The 22542-nt window shown below is 49.4% G+C and overlaps 4 protein-coding genes across 9 annotated transcripts in view; 3 read left to right on the forward strand and 1 right to left on the reverse strand.

The window, feature by feature from the left end:
- Positions 1-3986, forward strand: part of Dock3 (dedicator of cytokinesis 3) — an 825219-nt gene extending 821233 nt beyond the window's left edge. For all 4 annotated transcript variants that reach the window (XM_023706273.1, XM_023706265.1, XM_023706267.1 and 1 more), the window contains one exon: positions 442-3986. In XM_023706273.1, the coding sequence (XP_023562041.1) occupies positions 442-951 (510 nt within the window). In that variant the 3' untranslated portion in view covers positions 952-3986. The remainder of the gene's footprint in view (positions 1-441) is intronic.
- A 349-nt stretch (positions 3987-4335) lies between these two features.
- Manf (mesencephalic astrocyte derived neurotrophic factor) lies at positions 4336-7430 on the forward strand. Its single transcript, XM_004625143.3, has 4 exons — positions 4336-4466; positions 5144-5271; positions 5945-6086; positions 6999-7430. Exons 1-4 carry the CDS (start codon positions 4382-4384, stop codon positions 7181-7183), a joined length of 540 nt encoding a protein of 179 aa, XP_004625200.1. The 5' UTR covers positions 4336-4381; the 3' UTR covers positions 7184-7430.
- Positions 7431-7539: 109 nt separating this feature from the next.
- On the forward strand, positions 7540-11920 carry Rbm15b (RNA binding motif protein 15B). The gene has a single exon (XM_004625144.2). It carries the CDS (start codon positions 9233-9235, stop codon positions 11897-11899), a length of 2667 nt encoding a protein of 888 aa, XP_004625201.1. The 5' UTR covers positions 7540-9232; the 3' UTR covers positions 11900-11920.
- A 3359-nt stretch (positions 11921-15279) lies between these two features.
- Dcaf1 (DDB1 and CUL4 associated factor 1) overlaps positions 15280-22542 on the reverse strand; it is a 77490-nt gene continuing 70227 nt past the window's right edge. The window contains exon 24 of one of the 3 annotated variants that reach the window (XM_004625145.2): positions 15280-16257. In XM_004625145.2, coding sequence (XP_004625202.1) covers positions 16199-16257 — 59 coding nt within the window. In that variant the 3' untranslated portion in view covers positions 15280-16198. The other 2 variants (XM_023706323.1, XM_023706320.1) reach the window with 2 other exon arrangements.

Genomic DNA, 22542 nt, shown 5'->3' on the forward strand with positions numbered 1-22542 from the left:
CTAAGTCAGGAAGTAAAATTTAAATCCTGCTGTTTAGTTTATTTGCAAATACAGAAAAGACTGGATCCGTTAGAAGTTTTAGGAGAACACATTCATCAGATCCATGGCCCACCAGGGTCCTTTCTGCTCTCTCCACCTGACCTCATCACCCAACCCATTAGTAACCTAGAGCTACAGCGAGCAGCCTGGGACCTGGCCTCTGGGTACATCAATGCCAAGTAATCAGGGCAGGGCCATCATTAGGTCTGCAGGAATGATTATGAAGCTCCACTGGTTTGCTTAAGGGTCAAGAAGTACCCCTTTGGGTTTCTGCTGAAGAAAAAAGAAAGATGTAATAGATAAAGAGTTAAAGTCATTGGTAAGCAGACTCCTGGTCTCCACATGGTGGCCAGCCAGTCTATCTAGAGAGGGTTCTAATGTGCCAACCCTTCCTTCGCACAGTCTCCTCTCCACCCCATCCCAGCCTCCCCCACCAGCCCCCAGTCGGGCCTGGACGGCAGCAACTCTACACTGTCTGGAAGTGCCAGCAGCGGTGTGTCCTCCTTGAGCGAGAGTAACTTTGGGCACTCTTCTGAGGCCCCACCTCGAACCGACACCATAGACTCCATGCCAAGTCAGGCCTGGAATGGTGATGAAGACCTTGAGCCACCCTACCTCCCTGTCCACTACAGTCTCTCTGAGTCTGCTGTCCTGGACTCCATCAAGGCCCAGCCATGTCGAAGCCACTCAGCCCCAGGGTGCGTCATCCCCCAGGACCCCATGGACCCGCCTGCGCTGCCACCCAAGCCCTACCATCCCCGCCTACCAGCCCTGGAGCATGACGAGGGTGTGCTGCTGCGTGAAGAAGCTGAAAGGCCTAGAGGCCTGCATCGCAAGGCCTCACTGCCTCCTGGGAGCACCAAGGAGGAGCAGGCCCGCATGGCATGGGAGCATGGCCGAGGGGAACAGTGAGAGGCAGGAAAGAAGCTGCAACGCCACCTTCAGTGAGCAGCTCACCAGTCCACTCCAGGTCTGAAAAGCAAGCCCCCCCACCCCCACCCCCAGGGAGCTGGAGAGGCTTGGCACTCAGGAGCGAATCACCCAAGTCTCTGTTCTACTGCCGTGAACTCATGTGTTGCCATGTTCAGAAGCTGCAGCAGCATGAAGGCTTGTGGCTTCTTTTTTCAGTTTTTATTTCCATTTCTTTGGGGTTTCCTTTGTTCATGCAGTAGATGCTTTCTCCTCCTGCAGTTCCAGACCATGTGGAACTATGTGGAAATACCAGACAGGATTGATTTGTAACACTGCAGGGCCAGGAACAGAAGCCCAAGCCCTCCCTTCACAGCAGAGCTGCAAAGAATGGAAATTGCACTAGGGACCTCTTCCTTTGCTATATGGACAGAAAAGTTCATGATTGCATTCAGGGATTGCAAGGACTACATGGACTACATGTCACAGGTGGATGAAGGGGCCACAAGCCATTTTGCACAAAGGCTTGCCCACCTGCTAGCTCTTCCATCTTGGAGTGTGCAACTGAAGGGCTGGCCAGGCCAACCTGCCAGCTCAGGCTCATGACTGGCCTAACTGCATGCCTAGGGCACATTGCCAGGTTTCCATGGGCCAGCCTTTTCTCCCATCCCACCTTGGACTTCTCTCTTTGCCACTTTCTCACTATTCATCTCTTCCACTTGTACACCTCCTAACCTGTGGAAGCCTCCATAGTGAATGGATCTGCAGGGCTTATCTCCCACCCTCTTGGGCTTGAGTGGATGAGTGAAGTCAAAGGGATTACCCTAACCACCTTCCTCCTAAGGGAAGCGAGGCCCCTTCCCATGTGTTAGAACTAGCATGAGGGAGGCCAGTGGCAGGGTCCAGAAATCCTCTAAGCTTTCAGAAGTGGCCACCATGCCTGCCATCAGCTCCTGAATCAGGGATTTTCAGCACTACCTCTGAGCCATGGAGTTGGCTGCCCAGCCAAGCTTCCAGGCCGTGAGGACATTTGGTCAGATTCAGCAAGCTCCTGGGTAAAAAGGGTGGGAACTTTTCCTTTTGGAAGCAGAGCCACATAGATGGAATTGTCATCTCCTAAGTGGCCAAGAATAGCACCCCGATCCAGGCCCATAGGGACCACCACTCAGGGTTTGGGGTGGGCAGGAGGGCAGTTTCTCCAGCCTCCCCAGTCTGTTGGGCAGGGTGAAGTGGTGTCTTTATAGGAAACTTTCAGGTCAGGGCACTGATTTTCCTCTTGGTGTATTATTTGGGAATAGGGTGGGGTGGGTATAACAGTATTTTACCAGGGTGCTTTTAAGTTACTTTAACTGTCTTGAGACAATATCTGATTTGCTTGAGTTCACATTAGTGATGGTCACAACTCTGATGGTTCAAGAGTCCCTTCTCTGTTAAGCAGGCATGTTCCTTTCTCCCCCATCCCAGTTCCTCTTTTGCTTGCCCTGCACCCTAGCCTTGTATCCCTTCTTCACTGCCCCTTTCCAAACAGAAAAAGACCATGGTCAAGGTGTTTTCTTGAATAAACAAATGCCAACTTAAGAATTGCCAGCGAGTAACCTACTGGGAAAGATAGAAGGCCCCGTTACCTTTAGGGTGCTTGGGTCTTATCCTTAGTGAGGTTTTTCTCAGCATCATTCCAGGCAGTCAGGATGCTGAGGGTATAGGTCAGTCAAGGCAGCCCCTAACTCAAAGGGTAGGTCTGCTCCTAAGCCTCGACTCTCCTGTAGGCTTCGGTCTTTGGATCCTGTGAGGTTCACAGCTGTTAGCGAGTCAGGGACAAGGTCTGTAATCTCTTAGGAGGGCTGCTTTAGATTTTCAGGCACTTCCCTGAACCTTGGACCCTGGACAAGGCAGTCAGGACATAAGAACATCTACCTTCTCCACTTAGTGGTATAGGTAGGGGGTGGGGGAGTATAAGCTGGTTACCCTTGCTTTGTGCAAGGTGAAATGAATGTTTTCCCTTTCATTTTCCCTAACTGTACGACATGGACACAATCTGAATCTCTTGTTGGAGAATCAGCCAGTCAGACAGGAAATGGAAGGCCAGAGATGAGAATCCTTTGAAAAGATTGTGAAATACTGATTTTCATTCTTTCAAGCTTATTTGTAAATATCTATTTGAATGCTATGTATTTGTACAGGAATTTGAGCAAAAAATGTATAGAGTGTGATGTCCACTTGGTATTCAGCCCTATAAATGTGTTTTTAACCTCTGGCATTCTGTGCTTATTTAAAAACAAGAAAACTTCTAACCATTTCTTTTGTGTATTCGTATCTAAAGAAAAAGTGATTAAAAAATGATCTTACCTGTACCAGAAAAGCAAAGTTTAAAAATTTGTACCGATGTCCCTAGAGGTATTTTACTGTATATATTGTGGTAGCATGTTCTAAATCCAAAAAGTAATGTGAATTTTAGATGTAAATATCTTCCACTTGACTTCTTCCCTTTCCTCAATCCCTTGACTGCTGTGATGTGAATTAAAGATGAATACCTGATACCGAGCCACTGAATTCAATGAATGGGAGCAGAAGTGCCCCTCTTACCCCCTTTGTCGCCGGGCTCCAAGCCCTCCTAAACCCATAGACATCTTTCTGTCCAGTCAGCCCAGCCTGCACCCTGCTTCAAAAGCAGGTAGACTAGAAGGGAACCCCTCTTCGGCTAACCCTGGGCGGCCAGGGACCCTGAGGGCTCAGAGGGGAGCAAGAGATGGGCTGGCTGGCTCCGGGGCGCGTCCCAGAACTGGGCCGAATCCGGTCTTGGAAGCCGGACGCGCAGCCTTTGTCCGGGTGCTTCCCTCACAGGGCAGCTGAATGGTTTGGTCGGCTTCGAGCCTCTTGGGAGGCTCTGCAAAGTCCACCGGACAAGGCGGCTCTGGCCTAGCAGGCTTGCGCGACCACGCGACTGTTCAAGACACGCTGAGAGAAACCTCGGAGCTCCGCCTGTGGCTGCTCGCCCCACCTCCACCGTTAGAGCCCAGCAGTCCCCAGGATGCCCGACCTGCGCCACCAGTCGGGGCCATAGGGAGGGTGAGCCGTGCGGTTTCGTGTGCAGGCACTGCCCACACGGAGTGGCCGAGCGAGCAAGCAACTGGCAGACGCCCACAACGCAAGACGGCAAACCCAGCAACTTCCGTCGCGGTCGCAGCCACTTCCTACGGGCTACTGGACTCAATCAGCGGCCGACAACTGTCTAGGGCCGAGACACCATTAGCCAATGGGGGAGGGCAGCGTGGAGCCGCCGGGCTAGGCTCCGAGGCGCATAAGCCAATGAGAACGCAGAGTGTGGGAGAGCGCTAGGGACTCCAGCCAATAGCAAGCTCCGGAGTGCCGCGAGGACCCGGAGGTGGCGCGGGCCGGCGGGTGCGGTTCAGTCGAGTGGCGGCGACGGTGGAGGATGTTGGCTACGCACAGTCTGGCTGTGGCGCTGGCCCTGAGCGTGCTGCCGGGCAACTGGGCACTTCGGCCGGGTGACTGCGAAGGTGCGGGGTCCCCGGGTCCGCGCTCGGTGTTCGACCTACCAGACCACCGAGTGGGCGGGAGCGGCGACCGGGTCCCTTTGGGTCTGCAGAGAGGAGGGGCCTAGAAATCATTGGTCCCATGAGAAAAAGTGGAGACTAGATCGTGCTGAAAACGTGGCCAGAAGTCCACATGATGCCGGAGTTCTGCCCCTTCCCATCACTACTCGGAGGCTCGCTGGAGTGGCCCCGACCTGTCGGGACCCCGAGGGCGGCTGTGCATGCTGCGCCCGTTTTAGGTTGCGAAGCTGCACTTCAGGGTTCGGTGTTATATTTGGAGATGAGCAACGTTTTGATGGCTTCTCTTCAGCATACAGTCTCCATTTATGAGGTCACACAGTGAGTCCCATTTCAAGGACACTTGTTCACTTTCGTCTTAAAACTTAATGAAAGGAGCAGGGAGGCGGCGTATGTGGGTCATCGGGGTGATGTCCATACCTCGAGCGTCCTGAGTGGACCAGAGGACCCTGGCAGCCTGGATCCGGGTTCTGTTCACGTATGGGCACCAGAGAAAAGCTGCTGATGGAAAGCCGTAATGCTGCATCTCTGTCTCCTATTAAAGTCGCAGCAGCTCCTTCCCTGTGGAGTAGGGGACCACTCACTCGGTGGTGCTGAGCGGCTCCCTTCCCTCTCTTTTCCAGTTTGCATTTCTTACCTGGGAAGATTTTACCAGGACCTCAAAGACAGGGATGTCACATTCTCACCAACCACTATTGAGAAAGAACTTCTAAAATTCTGCCGTGAAGCAAGAGGCAAAGAGAATCGTTTGGTGAGTAGCTGGTGGCTCTCAGATGGTCCCGACGAGTCTGTACCTTCTCCTTCTCAGTGGGCCACTTTTCTGTCAGTAAACTGATGTAGGATGGACAGCCTTTCATGTCCTTCCACAAGATGTGTATTCTCCAGTTGTGATATTTTTGTCCTGTTAGTATTTCTTAAGCACCTGCTGCAAGCTGGCCACTAGGAACACCAGGGGAGAAAACTGACAGTGGGGTTCTGAAGAAGATGGACTTGGTCGTCTTAGCTCTGCTTACTGGTAGGGTGGATGCTGATCAGACAGAGGTCAAGAGGCTCCCTGAGGCGAGGCATCATTGGAGTCAGGCAGAGGAGTCAGCCAGTGCCAAGGGGCCAGAATGGTTTGACATTGTGAAGAGGTTACTGGGATGCTGTGGGATAGATCGGGACAAGTGAGGCCAAGATCCCCAGCGAAGCAGTGGCTTTTCTACTGTAATTTCCCTGGTCTTTGCTTTGTCTGTTAACATTTTGAGCCCACATGACTCGTAAGCTCTGAGACAGTGCCTGTTTTAAAAGCCTGGGATATATGCTAACTGAATCTGACTGCCAGCCCAGGCAGGGCACCAAAAAAATGAATCCTTGGCAGAGAGGTATTTTGGAGGAAATGACTGAGTCCTCCTAAGAGGGTTAGTGTCCTTTTCTTGCTGCAGTGCTACTATATTGGGGCCACAGATGATGCTGCTACGAAAATCATCAATGAGGTGTCAAAACCTTTGGCCCACCACATCCCCGTGGAGAAGATTTGTGAGAAACTGAAGAAGAAAGACAGCCAGATCTGTGAACTAAAGTATGGTGAGTGTGATCAGGCCTACATTCTATGGCCTCTGCATGCAGAAAGGAAGGTAATAGTCTAGAGCCATAGTGAGCAGGCTGTGTAGCCTGATGGATGACTCTCAATGTCAGGGGTGGGGAGACTCTGGCATTAAAACATGCGCAGGTCAGAATCGACTCTGTTGAGGTTTACAAATGAGGTGGAATTTTAGCCAAGAGCAAGCTACTAGAAGAGTATTTCAGGTGAAGAGTGTAAGCAGTGTGTAAAAGCAGCACATGGCATGACTGGTAGGTGTGCAGGGCACAGGGGCCTTGCAAGTTGGTGAGAACTTTTGCTTTAGTCTGAGGTTGGGAGCGTTAAAGTTTCTGAGTTGGGTTTAACTACCTTGTCCTTGCTGTACCCAGAAAGCCTTGAGATCTTTAGCCCAAGTGACAAGAGCCATAGCATGTCTCTGACTGAGCTCATCTCTGGTTGCACACAGTCATAAAGTTTAAAGAGTACCCATTTTTTTTTTTTTTACTATGACTCACAAAGGCCCAAGGCCCTGTGTTTTACATCAGGGATGTCTGGTCTTCTGAGTGTTATCTTGATAGTCCACCTGACTTGAGGTCACTGGTCACAAGTGACTATCCAAATAAAGCTCCTGGCTCCAGGCCTGCCACTGTTAGGGAATGGATACAAGGGGATTTATCTGCCCTGTCAACCACTATGGAGCTGTCGTCATGTGGTGACTACGTAAGAGACACTTGGCGGATGGGAGTTGTCTCTCTCTTCTTAGGAACTGTGTGATGTTTCTGCACTGCCCTGAAGTGGACATGGATGGCCTGAGGTAGCCCTCTTGGTTAAGAGATGGCTGTGCAGGGAAGAACCCATCTCAGGATTGGAGCTCTGGCTGCTCCCACCCGGTTTCTTACTTTCCCTTCTCTCTCCAGACAAGCAGATCGACTTGAGCACAGTGGACCTGAAGAAGCTCCGAGTGAAAGAGCTGAAGAAGATCTTGGACGACTGGGGAGAGACATGCAAAGGCTGTGCTGAGAAATCTGATTACATCCGGAAGATAAATGAACTGATGCCTAAATATGCCCCCAAGGCAGCCAGTGCTCGGACTGATTTATAGTCTACCCAACCCAATTCCTGCTGCACCTGAGGGGAAGAAGTTTGGCTGTTTCTTGCCAAAACAGCCTTTTTGTAATTTATTTTTTAAGCGGGCTCCTGACAATATCAGATGTGAAGCCAGGAGCTTTCCTGATGATGCGGGCTCTATGGTGCCCCCATAGTGGGACTCGTTTTCTTCTGTTGATGGTTTACTCTAGGACTTCAAAGTATGTCTCGAATTTTTTTATTAAAAGAAAAAAACAAATCTAGCTGTCCTTTGAGAGTTAAGTGAATTCTGAAATAGGATTTTATCCCTTGGTGAGGATACCATTTTATGGTTTCCAGTTAGCTAAGAGTTTTGGGGTGTATTCCCATGTGTTCTTCAGCCCACCAGTGCTTACAAGACCAGGGCAGGACACTGGTTGAGGGAAGCTAATATGTGTTGATTTTTTAGGACTAGAGTGCATTGGACATCTCAGCCAGAGAAGAGCTGGAGTTTGGCACCTTGCCTCCCCTGGTCCAGTAGAAGGGGCTGGAGGCTGCACTGTTCCTAGGCACAGAGGTAGAGTCTGTAGTATATGGGAGGGCCTTACATCAATGCTCAGTATAATCTGGGCTGAGGACACACTGGGAGTGTTTTTCCATAACCACAGTATGTACATTTCTAACGATGCTCTGTGTGGTTACCTACCTGCTCATCAGGGTTTACAGCCTAGGTCTCGTGTCTAACATCCTCTGATGGTACTTGGATTTTTCTAAGACTGGCAGCAGTCGGCTTATACAAATAAGTGGTGTGGGAGGCCTGCCTTTTGCCTATTTATCCTAGATAACAATTGTGAGAATTTCTACGGAGTCTGGTTTTTGGCTGCTTTCTGGTGTCGTTTCTTAAGTTATCCATGCAAGCTGTGGCTCCACCTTGCAGAAACCAGAGGAAAGGAAGGTGTAAGAAATTGTGCTTTCTCAAGAGCTGGTCTTACAGGTCACTTCATTCGTGCAGCTCCTAAGTTCACTTTGCCTGTAAGGGGCCTTACAGCTGACTATGGAGCCTACTGCTGTTTTCTTCCAAGACCTTGCTTCTTAAAGTACCTATTGCTTTCTGATTTTGAGAGGAGAGAAAAACTAGGTGCACTCTTCCTTACCCTATGGGTTCTGTGTCTGAAGTTGGGTCAGGCATTCCAGTGGCTTCAACTACTGGCCTTGAAGAATAAAAGCTTACCCAATAGGCCTGAGCAGTCTTCCCTCACCGCACCTGGACATGAACAGTACTGGCGACCTAGGGGTCAGCACGGCAAGCAATGGTAACAGCAGGTATTATCTGTGCTTGGCTTCTTCACCCGACTCTGTGGCCCTGCCTTCTAGCCTGCTGTCTGCCCGGATTCCCACAGCAGAAGGTTGGACTGAGGCACCAAGGAGCTTACTCCAACTCTAAACTGCAGGTGGATTATCTCTAGCTCTGTGCAGAACATAGCCAGGTGTCACCGGCTGGAGTAGTGAGAACGAGACAGCCATTGCTCTTATGGCCTTAACTGGACCGCTGCTGGCAAACCTCAATGTGTGTGATGACAGGGATGTGCACCAGCCGCAGGGAGTGGAAAGTGCTCGCTGCGCCAAGTCCTCGGACGCTGGTACCAACGGAAGCTGCTGCTCCTAACTCCAGCCAGCACGGTCACCACCAAGCTAGCGTAGGTCGTCCTGCCAGTGGCCTTTTGGGACACCTCCGATCACAACGCAGGGCCTCGACCATTCACCGAGCTAACAGCACGGTGGCGCCAGAGCTGGCAGCCCCACTCCCCTTGTCCGCTTGTCGCTGGATCACGTGACATCGTATGGCGCAACGAGATGACGCACCCTGGCGCAGCCGTCGCCTCTGCCTCACGGTCACGTGGGGAAGCCGTCGCAGCGTGATGACTCAAAGCCCAGCCCCTGAGCGCTGTCCCGCCCCGCCCCGCCGCCACCGCCGCGCCGAGTCCTTTTGTCCAAGATGGCGGCGCCGGGGGCGCTGCCTCCTGGGCCGCCGCCGCCGCCGCCGCTGTGAAGGACTCGCGGGCCGCCCGCCCGCCGCGCCGGCGCCATGAAGCGGCAGAGCGAGCGAGACTCCAGCCCGAGCGGGCGTGGCTCGTCGTCGTCGGCAAAGCGGCCACGGGAACGCGAACGGGAGGCGGAGGCGGGCGGGCGGCGAGCGGTGCATAAGGCCTCCGGCGGCGCCAAGCACCCAGTTCCAGCGCGGGCCCGCGACAAGCCCCGCGGTAGCGGGGGCGGCGGCGGAGGACATCGCGACGGCCGCGGCGCCGGGGACGCAAATCACCGTGCGAGCAGCGGACGCTCCTCGGGCTCTGGAGCCGGCGGCGGTGGACGCGGCAGCAAGGCCTCGGGGGACCCGGGCGCCTCGAGCGCGTCTCCCCGCGCATCTCCACTGCCGCCGCCGCCCCCGCCTCCCGGAGCCGAACCAGTAGGTCCTGGCTCTGCAGCCGCGCCGGAGTATAAGACGCTGCTCATCAGCAGCCTGAGCCCCGCGCTGCCCGCCGAGCATCTGGAGGACCGGCTATTCCACCAGTTCAAGCGCTTCGGCGAGATCAGTCTGCGCCTGTCGCACACGCCTGAGCTGGGGCGCGTGGCCTACGTGAACTTCCGGCATCCACAGGACGCGCGAGAGGCCCGCCAGCACGCCCTGGCCCGCCAGCTGCTCCTGTATGATCGCCCGCTCAAGGTGGAGCCGGTGTACCTGCGCGGCGGTGGCGGGAGCAGCCGGAGAAGCAGCAGCAGTAGTGCCGCTGCCACCACGCCGCCTCCGGGGCCTCCCGCGCCTGCCGACCCGCTTGGCTACCTGCCGCTGCACGGAGGCTACCAGTACAAGCAGCGCTCGCTGTCTCCGGTCGCTGCCCCGCCCTTGCGCGAGCCCCGAGCCCGGCACGCCGCTGCAGCCTTTGCCCTGGATGCCGCTGCCGCTGCCGTGGGACTGTCCCGAGAGCGGGCCCTAGACTACTACGGGCTGTATGACGACCGCGGGCGCCCGTACGGCTACCCTGCCATGTGCGAAGAGGACCTGATGCCTGAGGACGACCAGCGGGCCACTCGAAACCTGTTCATCGGGAACTTGGACCACAGCGTGTCCGAGGTGGAGCTGCGTCGGGCCTTTGAGAAGTATGGTATCATTGAGGAGGTGGTTATCAAGAGGCCTGCCCGAGGGCAGGGTGGGGCCTATGCTTTCCTCAAGTTCCAGAACCTGGACATGGCCCACAGAGCCAAGGTGGCCATGTCAGGCCGTGTGATTGGCAGAAATCCCATTAAGATAGGTTATGGCAAGGCCAACCCCACAACTCGCCTCTGGGTGGGTGGCCTAGGACCCAACACTTCCCTGGCAGCCCTGGCACGGGAGTTTGATCGCTTTGGAAGCATTCGGACCATTGACCACGTCAAAGGAGACAGCTTTGCCTATATCCAGTACGAAAGTTTGGATGCAGCCCAGGCGGCCTGTGCAAAAATGAGGGGCTTTCCTTTGGGTGGCCCTGATCGCAGACTCCGGGTAGATTTTGCCAAAGCAGAAGAGACTCGGTATCCCCAGCAGTACCAGCCCACTCCCCTTCCTGTGCACTATGAGCTTCTCACAGATGGATATACCCGGCACCGAACCCTGGATGCAGACTTGCGAGTGCGAGATAGGACCCCTCCACACCTTCTATACTCAGACCGAGACAGGACCTTTTTGGAAGGGGATTGGACCAGCCCCAGTAAAAGTTCTGACCGCAGAAACAGTCTGGAGGGTTATAGTCGCTCAGTGCGCAGCCGGAGCGGTGAGCGCTGGGGAGGGGAAGGGGACAGAGGCATGCCCAAGACCTGGGAAGACAGGCGCAAGCGGAGGAGCCTTTCCAGTGACAGAGGGAGGACTCATTCTCCATATGAGGAACGGAGCAGGACCAAGGGTGGTGGGCAGCAGACTGATCGTGGCTCGGACCGTACCCCTGAACGGAGCCGCAAGGAAAACCACTCTGGTGAAGGGAACAAGGAGTCAGGCAGCAACTCCCTCAGCAACAGCAGATATGGGCCTGAGGAACGGAGTCACCACCACCACCACCACGAAGCTCCAGACTCTTCCCATGGGAAGAAGACGAGAGAGAGCGAGCGCAATCATCGGACCTCTGAGGCCGAGCCCAAGCCTCTCGAAGAGCCAAAACATGAGACCAAAAAGCTGAAGACTCTTTCAGAGTATGCTCAGACGCTGCAGCTGGGTTGGAATGGGCTTTTAGTGTTGAAAAACAGCTGTTTCCCAACATCTATGCATATACTAGAGGGAGACCAGGGAGTCATCAGTGGTCTTCTCAAAGACCACTCTTCTGGGAGCAAGCTGACCCAGCTGAAAATCGCACAGCGCCTTCGACTGGACCAGCCCAAGCTTGACGAGGTCACGCGACGCATCAAGCAGGGAAGTCCCAATGGCTATGCCGTGCTCCTAGCCACCCAAGCAGCCCCCAGTGGGCCTGGCACTGATGCGATGGCCACAGTGGAACCAGGCCTGCAGAGGCGGCTTCTCAGGAACCTGGTCTCCTACTTGAAACAGAAACAGGCTGCAGGTGTGATCAGCCTGCCAGTGGGGGGGTCCAAGGGCAGAGACATCACGGGCATGCTGTATGCCTTCCCACCCTGCGACTTCTCACAGCAGTATCTGCAGTCAGCACTGAGGACATTGGGCAAGCTGGAAGAAGAACACATGGTGATAGTGATTGTGAGAGACACTGCCTAACCCAAACTCAAAAGCAGTTACTTTTCAAATCTGCTTCTCTTCCTGTTCCCTTGGTTTGAATTCTCTGCTGGATTTGGATTAATTTGGTTCACTTGGTATAGGGATCAAAATTTTGTCCACCACTAAATCTAAGTTCTTAGATTGTGGGGGATTTTTTTCCCACAAAAAGAACCTGTTATGTTGACTTCTCTAGTGTATGAGATACTGTCTGCTGTATTCTGTATTTTTTTATTTTTTGACTAACTGTATGGAAAATTGTCAGTAAAACCTTTGTCAGGATGGATTTCTAATCCGTTTAGTGTCTGGGTTTAATCAAGTTTTTTCTTCAAAGAATGGAGGACATCCCGTGTCTCATTTCTGGCACTACTGTGTCCAAGAGGCCTGCTGTATTTTGGTGGCTATCAGTTCTTAAGCTGAGTGAGAACTCATTTTTAATCTTAGCTGATGCCCACACAAACAGTCCTTTGCCCTGCTGGGTACCAACCTGATGAGATCCTCTGCAGAGGAAGGGGTGAGCCTAAGGAATATCTGTGCCAACAGCTACTGCTGCTTTTGGTTTGGCTTTTCTGACCTATGGGTGTGTCCATCAGTTCAACTTGTGGTTGCTGGGCAAAGTGCCCAACTGTAAAAGCTGTTTTGACAGTGGGTAGTTTTCAAGCTGTTGTGTTCTTGAGTGTGGAAAAGCAGTGCAATATTGATCCAAAGGTCTTGTTGCTCACAAACTCCAGGACGTTTCTGGTCTATAGGATCTCTGGTCTGATCTCGCCCCAGGATCCTTTCTAGCCTTACTTAGTTCAGGAATCATGGAGGCTGTAGAGGGTTTGAGGCTACCTGCCTTGGTTAACTCTTACTCAGGAGTCTGATTTTTGGCTGTCCCTTCTATCATTCAGGGCTGATGTAAGATAGGCCCAGGCACACCTACAGCTTTGTGGAGAATGATGAATCCCCAATGAAGTACTTCACAGTGCTGTTGCAGATTACAGTGGGTTGGGAAGGTATCCTTGGTAAGTGACCGAACAGCGTCTTGCTCCAATAACAGAAGAACACAGAGAAACAACATTTGTCTCTTTCAAAACTGAGGTCTTAGAGCTTAGCAGCTCAAATGCCTGCCTGGCAAGTACAAGATCCTGAATGTGATACCAGGTATCAGAGGAAAGAAAAAAAGATGAGGTATTTGTCTCTGAGGTTTAGGTAAAGTGCTTGTGCAAAGCCACTCAAACCAGGCGGGAGTTAGGAAAGGATATGGAGGGAAAGTTAGCCCAAGCAGTTTTAGAATTCTGCTCTCATTGGTCTAATTGGGTAGGTGGGCACTGGGGCCAGGGACCAGGGAGGAAACCCAGAGCATAAGGGAGCCGTCATTTTACAGTAGAGTCCAAACAGCATTCAGCAGTGTGTATGTGTGCAGCGTGTCTGGTCTGAGGAATGAAAGCTCTGGGAAGAGGCAACTAGGTTCTGACCAAGCCCATACTCCAGGTCTGGCCCACTCTCCAGCCAACAGAGGTGACCATGGGATCTCAACTAGGTTCTCTGCACAGGCTGGGGCTCCCTACAGACTACATGGAAACACAGAAGGAACAGGAGACTGGGCCTTGGAAAGTACCACATACTGGGCTTAGGCCAGTGATCATGAGAACAAATGCATTTGTAACATTAAGAAACACAATGTTGAACATGTTTATTTGCCCATTTCTACTTGAGCTGTAGCCACAGCTGCCAAGTATAAGCAAGTCCACTATGCACCTCAGTACTCAGATGAGAAGGTGGCACTGCCGAGGAGGGAGCCTTGAGTGAAGTGCACTGCAGTTTGTTCTGCATGTCTTCACGTCACAGAGCAGAGCTACATGGCTCTTCTGAACTGCCTACCTTCCTTCAGAGAATATGGCTCCCAACTGCCCCAGGGCTGAACCAGGTAAAAGATTTGCATCTTTAGGAAGCTGGAGTGGGAAACACCAAAGTCTTGTCCACCCCTCCTTAGCGAAGGATCCCCTCTGGCCACAGAGTTTTGGTAAAGAGTCACAGCCCACTGTATGGCTCCCTTTTCCCTGGACCTCAGCCACTTCCACTTCCTTTCTCTGGCTGTAGACACATAGCAGATTCTGTGGACCTCTCAGGCCTAGGTCAGTTGGTCAAGAATGGCTGCTTCATGACTTACCCATGAGAACTGGAAGTGCACTGTGCAGTGCAGTTATGCACCTGGGATCAGGTCCTAGGCTGTTAAGGGAGAGTGTGAGGCAGTGAAGACTGTAGTCTTTTATGTTTCTTCCTAAGTGACTCCTATTTTGACCCCTAGAAGAATAAGGGAAAAGGGTAGGTGGGTCTTACGGCATTTTCCTAAGGGTATGCTGTCAAGTCAGCCAGAACTCTGCTGTCCTATCAGATGTGCCCATCTCCACCTCAGAGACCTGTGGGTGCTCTCAAGAGCTGGCAGACTAATGGAGGCGTTCCGCTGTTAGTGTGCATGCACGGCTCCTGACTGCAGCAGTGCCAGCAGTCAGGCTATTCTGGTTAGTGTTAGCCACCACTTAAAGCTGAGGCATGAAGCAAATGTGGAGCTGAGACCTCTGCTCAGAGGACCCAGAGGTCCCTGTGTGGCTCAGGCCCACTTCAGTGTACATGACACGCTGTACATTGCTCCTGAGCCCAGCAGGGTTTACCTGCCCCTGGAGAGTTTTAGCTGTCTTATGTTGCTTGTTTACTTTGTAACAATTAAATGCACCCCCTCTCTTCTCACTAAGGGAGAAAAGTCTAGCTGTATTCTATGTAACAGAAACTAAAAGCTGTTTTGCAGGCAAAATTGGAGAGATCAGAGTTCTCAATTTATTGTGTGAAGAAAAGTAGGGTGAAAAAGGAGTCCCTGGTACTTTCTCTGGTGGTTAGTCTTAAGGATAGGCTAATTTTAGGCATCCCTGAAGTAGATGCAAACTCAGCCTGACTAAACCCCAACTGGCCCTCAAGCAGCAGGACTGGAAAACCAAAAGTCCTGTATCACTTGCCCTTAGAGAATAGGAATGGCAGTCTAGACCCCTACCACAGGGATGGCTGAAATGCTCTTCAGCTCTGTCAGTCCATTCATTCCTCCAAATGATCAAGCTGCCCAACTGATCCAGAATATAGGGGGGTGGAGTGCTAAGCTGCTGCGGTCACACCCTGCACTCTGCCCCACCTGTTATCCCTCCCCAAAGCAGATCCTCCACCCAAACCAAAGGCCAGGGCTAGCAAGACACTCACTGAGCTACTGTTCTCCAGGGGTGTGTTAAGGGGGCATAATGTTCTCACCATTAACCTGCTTTGCCTCCCTTGGAACCATCTTTTGTGTATCCTACTAGAGCTGCAAGGCAAGGGAGATCCTACTTTGGTAAAAAGAGAATAGGGAAAGGCCATAAACAAAGACTTGTAGTTTTATTTTGTATTTTTTTTAAATAAATACACTTTACATTAAAGAAAAAGGCCTTTGATTTGTAATTTCCACATTGGGGAGCAAGGGGAGGAAAAAAGGTTTTGAAAAACTGAATCACAAAGAAAAATAGAGGGAGTGAACTTATATCCTAAGTTCCCTCAACTCCACAAAACCAATATCCACAGTGACCATACTGACCAATAGACCATGGGGGTAAATTTAGGCATTTCCTCAGCAAACACCAGTGCCGCCTTCTCTACTTCTGGCATGACAGAAAACAAATTAACCTGACAGCACAGGAGGCAACAAAACAGGCTAAAAAAATCATATATTATATTTATAATAAAATATTCTTAATCCTTATCAATTTAAGAAACCACGATTTTCCTTTTCATTTAAATATGTATGTAAAAATGCCTCTCTTGTGTTTTAGACATCATTTTCTTCCAAAGAAAATGAAGTGCAGAGACAAGAGACATGGTGGATATAAGTTCATACCCTCAGTTATAAATGCCTGTTGTATTTTTTTTCTTTTTTAAGTTTTATAAAAAACTATTGTTCTTTAAGTAAAGAACATTATACAAAGAAAATATATTGGAAATAACTTGAGGCATGTTTTGTTTTTTTGTTTTGTTTTGTTTTTTTCCCTTGAGGAAAGATATGTCCATCTTAGTGGGGGTAGGTGGTGGGAATGCAGAATAGGGCCTAATCCCTGTTGTCTTTTTGTGGTTATTGTTCTTAGAAGGACCCTCAGATTCCAGTGAGACTTTAAACCATAATCTTCTGAATACAGGGCATGCAGTTCCTTAATAGCCCTGGGAGAAAGGAAAGGAAAGGTATTCTCAATTCATACAACTCAGTTTCTTGCGTGCCAAGAATCTTTTCCACATAGTGATGTCTCCTCACTCATTCAGAGATAAGATGATGTCATCTTCCAAATCAGAGTTGTCAGAGCTGTCAGCTGAAAGGTAAGGGAGACACTAGATTATGCACTAGGGTTACAGGAAGCATCTGCAGCACATACACTTATGCCTCAACAGGGTTAATTACCAGTTTCCAGAAAGAAGAAAACACATCAATTAACTCCTTGGAGCTGGCTCTGGAGAATATACCTGTTGCTGGCAACAAGGATCAGCCCTGGGACCTCTTGCTCTCTTACCTTTTGAAAGCCCTGGACTTCTTGGAAACTGCTTCCTACCTTAGGGGCATTGAAGGGATCAGGCTAGCACACTGTCTGAAGCCCCACTCATAGCACTTGGGATGCAAAATTCAGGACTAACAATACTGAACAAACCTCATGGCCCTGTACACTCTGGCATCCTATAGGATGGGCACAGGCAAGCCTATAGCTCTAAAAAGAGAAGATGAGTCCAAGCAAAAGTAACTTTTCTTAATTTCTTGGCCACTCTTTTTCTCAGTCCTTACCTGATAATAGGCAGAGATAATCCTAGGATTCACCTCTGTCATTTCTGCAAATAGTCTGAAGGAAACAAATTCACAGAAAAGTACAGGCCAGCTTGTAGTAACACCAGAGAACGATCCATCAATCTAGAAATGAGAGGCAGGAAGCAGCTGTGACACCCTAGAAGGTGGCACCGTCTCAGACAAGGACCCTCTGCTCAACTGTCAGCTTTCTCAGGTGGGGAGTGAACACACTGACATGTCTGGAAAGATCCATTAAGGGTAAAACTTGGTGGGAGCCAAAAGTACCCTTAAGATGAGTAGACCTTGTCTATCTGATTGAAACCAGAAAAACAGCATCTAGCTCTGTCTGCCAAGCAAAGGAAAAGGAAAGGCCTCAGTACCCACTTCATTTTAACAAGGTTTACAGGGACAGAACCTGAGCTCTATAAAAGCACAAAGACTCATATCCCACATGCAGAGCAGAGCACAAAAGATGCAGAGTCCCTGTCAGCCCTTCCCAGGTACCTGGAGGAGCAACTCCTGGGGCAAGCCATGGACCAATAGCACATGTCCCCAGATCCTCCTTTCTTCACAAGTTCACTTAGAGAAAAACAAATTGAAATGTTTAACAAACTAAAACCAAGAAAAGGCATAGTAGTGATGCAAAAGTCACAAAAGTAAGAAAAAACAAGCAAGCAAGCAAATAAACAAAAATGGCTGGGAAAATGAATGTTCATCACCAACAGTACAAATACAGCCTCTTGGTGAAAAACAGGAAAATAAGATGTCAAGTTCCAAGAATATTCCTGACACAGGTAAACAAACCACACCTAGGAGCCTCTCTGCTGCAAGAGCTCCGGGAAGAAAGGCAAGGCCTCCCTCCTCCCAGACCCCAAGACAGCACTGTGTCCTGCCTTTCCCAAACCACAGGCTCGGGGCCTGCCCCTTAGCTCAGTTCTTTAAGTGGCTGCTTCAACAAAGCAGTCAGGCTCAGGTTGCTGTGGTTCGATCCCCACAACTCAAGCCAGCCAAACCTGCCCTGAAGGCATTCGGAGTAAAAAAAAAAAAAAAAAAATCCAAACCACAGGCTCACCAGGGGGCACATGGCAGCTCTCAAGAACCTTAAAATGCTTTCGTGCTCTGAAAGCCAGAAATGCCAGACCCACCTGCCTGAGACCTGCCAAACAACAGCTCTACACACCATCAAGGGCTAAGTGTTTTACAGACTGATGGTGTCATTCCAGGTTAGGGTACAGCACTTACTTGGTCTCCAGGTGACCAAGTTCAATCCCCAGTAATAAAGCCTAAAAATGCAGTTTAGGGAGGATCACAGATTGAGAACTTTTACAGCTTGAACAGAGTGCCCATCTTTTGGTCAGGCAGGAAGCCTTCTTCCTTTACCTTTCTTCTTTCCACATGTAGAAGTGGCCCAATCCCAGACCCTAGGTGAGACCTCCTCATCCTAAAAGGCCTTAACAGGAAAGGCAGTCTAATTATAATCAATCCCTAGCTGAGCATGGTGGCACACACCTGTAATCCTAGCACTCTGGGAGGCTCAAACAGAAGGACTGCAGGTTCAAATCCTGCCTTAGCAAAGACCCTGTCTCAAAAGTAATAAAAGGAGGGAGGGAGTACAGATGTAGCTCAGTGCAAAGGCCCTCAGTTCAATCCCCAGTACAAGGGAGAAAAATAATCCCTGAGGTATTTAACCTGTTGTTGTTTTACTGGGGAAGACTGTTGACAAGCACAAACACAATGACAGATAGATGCTAATTCTAGAAGCACTGGATCCCTGCAAAAGCTTATGGTTTCCTATGGCTTACATTATATCCTGAAAGAGCACCACAAGCTCAAAGGTTATGAGCTACTATTCTAGGTGATTAGTACGAGGGGAAACACTAGCAAACCAAGGTTGCCAACATGCCCCATCTGATGACAGCTGCTATGGCTCTCCTACAAAACATAATGAAAAAACAACAAAGTACACCCTACAGATGCCATCTCCATTCTAGAGTTAAACTGAAATGGCAAGATGTCACCCATACAAAGTAACATGCTCATAGAATTAAAGTTTTCCAAGTGAGGTGCAGTGGCACACATCTGTAATCCCAGCTACATGGAAGGAGGGCACAAGAAGATTCCAAATTCAAGGCCAGCATGGACTTTAGCACACTTGCCTACCACGTAAAAGGCCCTAGGTTCAATCCAGTACCACACAAAAGGAGGGGGATGGAAGGTTTTCCAGACTGTTTTACTTACTTTTTTTGTGTGTGTGTGTGTGAAACCGGAGATTGAACTCAGGCCCTTGCGCTTGCCAGGGAAGTGCTTACTTCTACTGAACCATCTCCCTGGCCCCAGATTGTTTTACTTGAGAGAAGGAATTTCCTAAATAGCTAAAGAAGGTGGTAATTTTACCAAATTGAGAGGCTTTATATTCAAATAAAGTACGGAAGTGAGACACAGTGGCACACATCTGTAATCCCAGCGATCTAGGTCGAGGTAGGAAGATAACAAGTTCAAGCCAGGCCTAGACAAAGGGAAACTTAAACCCCATCTCAAAATTTTAAAAATTAAAGTGCTGAGGTCCTAGTACAATTCCTAGGTTCAGGGGCAGCAGAGAGACAGAGCAAAAGAGAGAATGGAAAAGTTGAGATGAGACCAGTGCAAGCTCAGTATCTGACAAAATGACCAGGCTGCCCCTCAGGATCAAGAGAAGGCACTGTTTGCTGGTAAGACCAGTAACTAGTATTAAAGCAGAATCATATGACAGCATCAGACATTAACTTCATGTTGTCACTGCTGGCCCCCAAGAATCCCCATCCAAGGAAAGACATGTAAATTTGATCCTTCCTTCCCAGAAGAACACTTAATGACAATACCTAATGCATATTTCATGACCAAGATATGACCATCATGCAGACAAGTTAGGAAGAGTATGAAAGATGAATGGCCCCTAATACTGCCTACCCACATAGCTCTGTTGTGGATCCAGGCTTTGTCAAGTGTTCCTAACCTGGGTGATCTATAAGCAAGCAACTTAGCAGAATGAATATCAATATCATCTAAGCCTTCTAACAGCTCTAATGTGAACCTATATGGCATGACTACTGTTCAAACTGACCTCATCACCAAGTGTGCACTGCTTTTCCTATTCCACCAAGACCTCTTTCCCTTCCTGTCCACATAATAAGCAGTCTCAGAAACATTAGAAGATAAATGTTCAGACTGCTGTGTCCTTTAATTGCACATGAACAAATCACGTCTTGTCCCAAGTCGCTGTGTAAGAGCAAAGGATGGGATTACTATCTGAACTACAGGAATTACTGGCAGCCCCCATCAGGGTGAATGAAAGCAGTTATTAAGAGTACAGTGGGGGTGGGAACTGTCTCGTCCAAACTCAGCAGCAGCAAGAGTGACACCCTCTTCTGCGCCCTTGGAACAACCCCCACCACTCCACAGCCCCCCCCCCACACGCCCGCTGAGTGAGAACTTCTGCCTTGCTCTCCTCGCTCTCAAGACCCCTAGATCCAGCCCGAGTCCAAGCCCAGTGAGTGTGTGGGAGAGCTTCTGGCTAACCTGCACCCATGAGATGTGTCTGGTCCAAGCCCAGGCCCAGCACAGGGGAGACCCTCTTCCGTGCCCTTGGGATCCCCCCAATACTACACAGCCGCCCCCACGCCCACCCAGTGAGTGAGAACTTCTGCCACATTCTCAGAACACCTAGATCCAGCCCTAGCCCAGGCCAGGTGAGTATGTGGGAGAGCTTCCTCTCTCCCCTACCACCCTTGTCCCCTTCAGACTCAGCTCAGGCCTGGCATATAGGCAAGGGGGGAAACTCTGCAGGTGCAGTCTCTGTAGGCAGAGAGTAGGGGACAGAACCACTCAGCTAGTCCAAGAGCAGAACATCTTCCAGAGGGGCACAACAGGTTGATTCCCAAGGGCAGCAGCAGGAAGGAGCTGAGCAAAGCAGGCAGACCCAAGCCAGGCACAGCTGGATAAATTCGAACTGTGTAGATCTGCAACTGAATTTCAGTAGGTGCTAAGGTTATAACTGCACCAAAGCTCTGCAACAAAGGTCACAGGACAGTGCTATACACAATGATGAGAAGGAGAAAAATGCAATCTCAGACCACAGAAAAAATTGGGAACCACACAGCTGAAATCAATGAATCAAGAGCTTCTGAAATAAAGAAACAACTGCAGAAAGGTATACAGGAACTCAGACCGGAAATTAAAAAAAATCCTTGAATTAATAGCATCTGCAGTAAAGAATCAAATGCAGAAACATATGGAGGAAACCCAATGCCCACCCAGAACAAATGCAGAGGACACTACCTCAACTCAAATGTATGAATTAATAGCGTCGAGAGCAAATAAGCTACAGCAGAAAGATATAAAGGAACTCAGAGCGGAATTATTTTCTGAAATAAAAAAAGAATTCTCATGGGGCTGGTGAGATGGCTCAGTGGTCTAAAGCACCTACTTAGAACAAGCTTAGCAAAGCACAGGGACCGCGGTTCAATCCCCCAGCACCACATGCCAGCCAGCCCTGCCCCCTGGTGGGCTGAGCTGGCCACACACACACACACACACACACACATAAATAAAATTTAAAAAAAAAAAATTCTCTGAACTCATAGCATCTGAAGTAAAGAATCAAATAAGGAAACATAGGGAGGAAACTCAATCTGAAAAAAAAACTGCAGTAAAAGAATAACTGCTTCTAAAGAAGACATTGATAAAAAAAAATAGAGAAGATTAGAAATATGATGGATTCCTTGAATGAGCAACACAGGAAAGAAATAGATCGCATGAAGCAGAGTCAAAGAGATATAGAGAAACTTAAAATCTCAGTCATAAGCTTGCAAAACCATTTGAGTGAAAGTGAAGACAGAGTTTCAGATCTTGAAGACGCTGGTGCAGCTAGTGAAAAGGTAACAAAAGATTTCTTGAAAACAACTAGAATGCAGGAAAAAATAATTCATCAATTGCAAGACATGCAAAGATGAACAATCTGAGACTACTAGGTATCAATGAAAAAGAAGGAGTCAATAAAAGGACATTAAAAAAATATGGGCAGAATAGCAGAAAACTTCTCAAATAGGAAGAAACAAGCTGACATTCATGTAACCGAAGCATACAAAACGCCAACTAACCTCAACCCTATTAAAAACACACCAAGACATAATAGTCAAGATCCAAGAAATCCAGCACAAGAATATTATACTGAAAGCCACAAGAGAAAATAAACACATCACATTCAAAGGAAAACCCATCAGAATTATGGCACACTTCTCTTCACAAACCATGAAGGCAGGAAGAGCATGAAGCACAGTACTTCAAGTCCTCTATGAAAACAAAATCCAACACACCTATTACATCCTGCAAAACTCTCTTTCAAGTTTGATGGAGAAGTGAAATACTTCCATAACAAAGAACAACTAAAGAATTTCATGATGACAAAGCCAACCCTACATAGGCTCCTGAAAGATGTTCTGAGAGGAACCAAAATGATCAAAACTCCACAAAGGAGACCAGAAGGAACCAATTAAATAGGGCAAACAATGAAACACAGGAGAAAAAGGACTAAACAACAACAGGTAAATAACATGTCAATTGTAAGTCAACACATCTCAATTATAACTATCAATTTAAATGGACTCAATTCACCAATTAAGAGAAATAGACTGGCACAGTGGATTAGGAAACAAAATCCAACAATATGCTGTATACAAGAAACACATTTAACTCATAAAGACATTCATACACTGAAAGTTAAAGGATGGAAACAATACTACACGCCCCAGCCCCTCAGAAAAAAGCAGGGGTAGCAATCCTATTG

This window comes from Octodon degus, unplaced genomic scaffold (assembly GCF_000260255.1).
Source record: "Octodon degus isolate 3935 unplaced genomic scaffold, OctDeg1.0 scaffold00008, whole genome shotgun sequence".
Taxonomy (NCBI): domain Eukaryota; kingdom Metazoa; phylum Chordata; class Mammalia; order Rodentia; family Octodontidae; genus Octodon; species Octodon degus.